Source organism: Haliotis rubra, unplaced genomic scaffold, assembly GCF_003918875.1.
Source record: "Haliotis rubra isolate DU_JTF1 unplaced genomic scaffold, ASM391887v1 Scf43, whole genome shotgun sequence".
Lineage (NCBI taxonomy): Eukaryota > Metazoa > Mollusca > Gastropoda > Lepetellida > Haliotidae > Haliotis > Haliotis rubra.
The window spans coordinates 170,001-175,769 of record NW_025767113.1 but is presented as its reverse complement, the minus strand read 5'-3'; the positions used below and the strand labels follow the sequence as shown (position 1 = coordinate 175,769).

The 5,769-nt window shown below is 42.5% G+C and overlaps 1 protein-coding gene across 1 annotated transcript; it reads right to left on the bottom strand.

Annotated features, from left to right (window-relative positions):
- Nucleotides 1–1,056: 1,056 nt before the first annotated feature.
- On the bottom strand, nt 1,057–3,699 carry LOC124289024 (cholecystokinin receptor-like). Its single transcript, XM_046725621.1, has 2 exons — nt 3,672–3,699; nt 1,057–2,663 (listed from the first exon to the last, which is right to left on the bottom strand). Exon 2 carries the CDS (start codon nt 2,660–2,662, stop codon nt 1,475–1,477), a length of 1,188 nt encoding a protein of 395 aa, XP_046581577.1. The 5' UTR covers nt 2,663; nt 3,672–3,699; the 3' UTR covers nt 1,057–1,474.
- Nucleotides 3,700–5,769: the final 2,070 nt, after the last annotated feature.

Sequence of the window (5,769 nt, the reverse complement as noted above, 5' to 3'; positions counted from 1 at the left end):
CTGTGAAGCTGGGGAGCGCTCAAGTTTAAGCAAAATAACGACTCGACCCCAGTCATTTGAAACCCTGTAATTATAGGAGGTCTGTATCTGAATGTCAAAAACTGATCACAAGAGAAAATGGTTGACGATTGTAGTTCATCTGCATTGAGACTTTCAAACTCTTAGCAGGGGTTCAAAAATCCCATCGCCCGACGCCCGGGACAAGTCAGTTTTCATTTCGGGCAATCAAATAATGGTATCTTACTTGTCCGTGGGCTACTAGATAATTTTCACTTATGGTTTCAAACTGCAAATAAACTTTGATTTAATTTCATATCTGCTCAAAATTTAGCTATTAAATTTCGTAATGATAATTAAGTAGAGTTATCTTTCTTTGCTATTTATCACTTTTCAATAAATAGTCCAGTAAACATTAACATCAAATACCATGTTAATTTTTTCTTTCATAATTACATCATCATAATTATGTCATAAAATCAGGGCAAGTGGAAAATTAGTCAGGACAAGTTACTTTCTTAAAGTCACTTGCCCTGTGGCAAGTGGCTTTTCATAATAAATTTGAACCCCTGTCTTAGTCGTACGTAACATTCTAGGGCCAATGACCACTGTTAAGGTTTTACTGTATTGGCTGCGTGGAGTTCATTGAAAACATTGAAGTATAAACTGTGTAAGATTTGTAATCTTAAAATCTAAAATGTTGGCAAGCACATTTGGCTCTTGTAGTTTTCTTATACGGACTGGTGAACTATCGTATCCAGGTAATGTCGCAAATGTCCTAAATGCAGTATCGCGATACGTATCGTATCGAGACCTCAGTATCGTATCCTGACCTCGGTATCGAGATACGTATCGTATCCTGACCTCGGTATCGCGATAACGTAAGGCACCTGTATCGTGACAGCCATAAAAAGAATGCACACGTTAAACTAAAGAATGTTACCGGTTGCGTGTAATGTGGGTTTGAAAATATATTCACATCAATTAATCTTCATTCTAGCATGATAAATACCCAAGATGCCTTCCCTATAGTAGTAGAATAATAACTGGACACATATATTAGTTTTACATGTTATTTATATCGCGCACATATCCACGCAACTAGTACATACTCAAGGCGCTGGAGTGTTCCCTTGATCAACGGATGTCTTTTTTCCTGCCATTCATTAAAACCATCTCAGCTACCTGGGGAGTATTCACGCAGTCTCTTAGGCGCAACGAGTTATCACGCAGACTCCTCACAAGGTACCCATTTGCAGCTGTACCATATTACGCACAGAACTCCACGGCGCAGAGATATGCTCTCAGCGCATACAACATGGTGGATATTACTACCCCGGATAAACCAAGCTGCCCGTGAAGCGCTAGAAGGTTAATAGTCTGCTGGGTAAACAGACACCTATAACAGCTTCTTTCTGTTAACCTTTAGTCCATGTCAATTAGACGTGTAATCCCGAACACAGCAAACCGATTGTACTCAGTCACTTGACGCTGTGCTCACTTGCACCTTGTCGTTTCTAATGTGAAGCAATCCCACAAGCAGTCTCTTGCTCTCCCTCCTGAACCTGGTGTTGTAGAAGCCGTAAATGATGGGGTTGATGGCGCTGTTGAGGAAGAAGGACCGAAGGAAGAGCTTATAAGCGGCGGACGCCGACTTGTTGCAGTGGACCCTGGCCTCAAATCCGCTGTCTAGCCTGCGGGTCATTTGGAGGACCACGTGGGGGATATAGGACACGATGAAAGCAACGGTCACCAGCAACATCATGATAGTTGTTTGCGACCTTTTAACGTGTTTCGCCTGTTTCCGCTCCAGCGTCGCGGATCTTACCTCTCCGCCAATACTAAGAGTACTGGCGCTGATTGCTTTGGAACCCTTTCTTAAGCCACCGGGCGGTTTGTGTTTCGTGTCTTCTGTGAGGTCGAGACGAGAACCGAGGGTTCCTGAGTGAGATCCAAGCGCCCGTCCTCGACGTTTTTGTCTAATGATCTGGAAAACGATGAGGGTGTAGAGTACGACGAGGATGCCGATCATGATGAAACACAAGACGCCCAGGAACACTTGATACAACTGTGGGAAGAACTTGCTCATGAACACATTGTCAAATGAGCAGTCTGTTGTCTCGTAACCGCCAATCAGTTTTGTTTGGTTGCCGTAGAAAACCAGTGCTGGCCAAGAAATGAATAAAGCAGATATTCCCACTCCAGCAAAAGCATATCGAACTTCTTTCATTGTTATTTGCTTCTTGAAGGGAAGGCAGATTTTCTTGTAGCGATAGACGGCGATCACGAGCAATGTCAGCACGGAAGCCGCGGAGGCCAGGGTGTTACTGAATCTCACTATTTTACATAACGAGGGGATATTGAGAAAATAATCAGTTTTGAGATCAACGATTTCAAACGGCACACCAATAAAGCAAACTTGTAGGTCAAACAACGCAAGACCCAGAATAAAACTCTTGGATGGTCCGGACGGGAAGTTGAACTTGTAGACAAAGCAAACGATAATGTTACCGGGGATGCCGCAGATTAGAAGAGACGCCAGGAAGATGAACGTCGGGACCTTGTAGGGAAGCTCGGCGGTCTCTATCTCCTCCAGCCTCGTTTTCACCAGCTCCAGAGACATGTTTTTCATGTTTAGTAGAATGTCCTGTGTGCATGATGCCATTCTGTAAGTCAAAATTGGAAGAATTAGCTCCTGGAAGTAGCGTTTCTACTAATGAGATGGAATCAAGACGACCTGACCTATGTGCCGTGCCAATTCCTCGCTTACTGCACAGTTCTCACTAACGTCAATTAAGCGCCACGCAGCCAACAAGCAATGTTTTCTACAGTTTAGTCCCGTGAATTGTGCGTGCTATACCTCATCTTACTCTGTATTGATATGATCCGACTGTAGTGATATGATATGACTGACATGACCACCTGTGACTGGTCCTTATGGCGGACATGACCACCTGTGACTGGTCCTTATGATTGACATCATCGTCACTGACCAGCATTTGAATAAACGTCATTAAGCTGTTTAGTTCGGTGAAATAAAGTAATTAATGACATCTCTGTTATAACTATTAAGATATTACATGGAAACCATCTTTCTCTTCAAGTTTTGGCAAACAGGAGGTCTTATCTTAAATACTTAGATCATACTGTCATATATATATATATATATATATATATATATCTAAACACAAGTTCGTATCTTCTAAGTTCTAGGTGACACTGCCCTTTACAATTACACACAGGTTCCGCCCTCCACGTTATCGGTCTTAACAAAATCTAGGTGGTATGTTAACTACATAGGTGATACTGTTGATACAAACGTGAGATCGTGTATGAAGTCATAGTCCACACTACACTTCTGAAGTTGAGGTCCTACATCACCGATCACAATTAACAGATAAACAACAATGGTAACAAAGTGTAACACAGTGTTTATATAGTGTGTCTATCACATAGGGATGCCTTGTTGTCACGCAATAGAACAGTAAGCTCGGGGATAGGTGTTAGTTAGTCCGGCTGTGCTGTTCAAAGTGTAATAAATTTACTATATAACGTCTTACTTAGCAGTGGGTTGATAAAACAGAATACTTAGGTCTCAACTCGCTTTAGGAAGTGTTACTCTCCCCATCCACCACGATAGATCCGTTAGAGATGGAACCTGTACAACAGCTTACCTGCAGTGAGCGATGCCCCCAGTCAGATGGAACCTGTACAACAGCTTACCTGCAGTAAGTGATGCCCCCAGTCAGCAGGATCCCAGGTAGCAGTTCCGAGTCACACTTATCTTTTATCTGAACTTTCTCAATATTTGAAATTCACTCTGCCTCATTTGTTTCTGCCAGTTGTTCGATACTGTACCCTTCAACCGAACCAGCACGGCCACAATGTTGCATGACGGGCAGCCAGTGTTTGGCCGTCCTACACGGTCGCAGGCTACGAGGAAACAAGGCAGGAAGCTGGAGGGTGACCTGAGTCAACCTAGGTTTGTAACAGTCCATTAAAGGAATTTGTATAGTGGCAGGTCAGAGGTCATCTAACTCACGTTCAGAACTAAGTCTCTTTAAATACACGAGGACAAGCCTTTAGTGGGCACTGACGATGATAAGCCCTTTTCCGATTACAGACGATTATAGCTTCAGTGACGTTGGCATGTGTACGTTTCGGTAACAATATCACACAGTATTACCTCGCTTCATACTTAGTACTTTCACAGTATTACCTCGCTTCATACTTAGTACTTCCATTTCAATTTCATGTCAACATCTTTCGACTAAAAAGTTCAATGACTTTTCAGACACAATTTTTGTTCCATCCTCCAAAACCAAAACATAAGGATTGAAAGAACCCAGACGTAAACACATACACGCCCATGCTGCGGTCACGTACAAACACCCAATAATGTAAACAGACAGCATTAACCAAACAAATTAAGAACAAAACTGCTGACTGTGTAATGTTGTGTATTTGGCACAATGCCAACAACACCCCCTAGAACACAGAACCCCGTGTAGACGTCCCGTGGGAGTAGGGGGCAGCCACCTTCAGTGAGGTGCTTGGTAAAGGAAGGCCATCACACCGGTTGACTTCATATACACGTTGGTGGATTGCCTGCTGTAGAAGGCAGCGGAAACATACACTTCTTGTCAACAAGTCACGCTAACATTTAAAGTCATGTCTATCTGTGGGATATGTCTGTCTGTAAGTCATGTCTATCTGTGGGATATGTCTGTCTGTAAGTCATGTCTATCTGTGGGATATGTCAGATAGACATGATTTACAGACAGACATATTTAAGACTATAAGAGGACCAGGGCATGACTCTTCCATTTGGCATGGCACCAAGGCCGACGGTCCGTGCTTCACCCCTTAGTATCAAGCCGAGATATAATAATGACCATTGGTCCTGTCAGGGAATCCTACCACCACTGCCACTGTATTCTATATTGCCACGTTGTACTGCCACTGTCACTGTATTCTATATTGCCATGTTGTACTGCCATTGTCACTGTATTCTATATTGCCACGTTGTACTGCCACTGTCACTGTATTCTATTTTGCCATGTTGAACTGCCACTGTATTCTATATTGCCATGTTGTACTGCAATTGTCACTGTATTCTATATTGCCACGTTGTACTGTCACTGTCACTGTATTCAATATTGCCATGTTGAACTGCCACTGTCACTGTATTCTATATTGCCACGTTGTAGTGCCACTGTCACTGTATTCTATATTGCCATGTTGAACTGCCATTGCCACTGTATTATATATTACCACGTTGCAGTGCTACTGTCACTGTATTCTATATTGCCACGTTGTAGTGCCACTGTCATTGTATTCTATATTGCCATGTTGAACTGCCATAGTCACTGTATTATATATTACCACGTTGTAGTGCTACTGTCACTGTATTCTATATTGCCATGCTGTACTGTCACTATCACTGAATTCTATATTGCCACGTTGAACTGCCACTGTCACTGTATTCTATATTGCCACGTTGTAGTGCCACTGTCACTGTATTCTATATTGCCATGTTGAACTGCCATTGTCACTGTATTCTATATTACCACGTTGTAGTGCTACTGTCACTGTATTCTATATTGCCATGCTGTACTGCCACTATCACTGAATTCTATATTGCCAAGTTGAACTGCCATTGTCACTGTATTCTATATTGCTACGTTGTACTGCCATTGTGACTGTATTCTATATTGTCACGTTGTACTGCCACTGTCACTGTATTCTATATTGCTACGTTGTACTGCCATT

Bases quoted from the DNA above. Each gene is read 5' to 3' on its own strand.
- LOC124289024 (XM_046725621.1), bottom strand. From the start codon at position 2,662: ATGGCATCATGCACACAGGACATTCTACTAAACATGAAAAACATGTCT.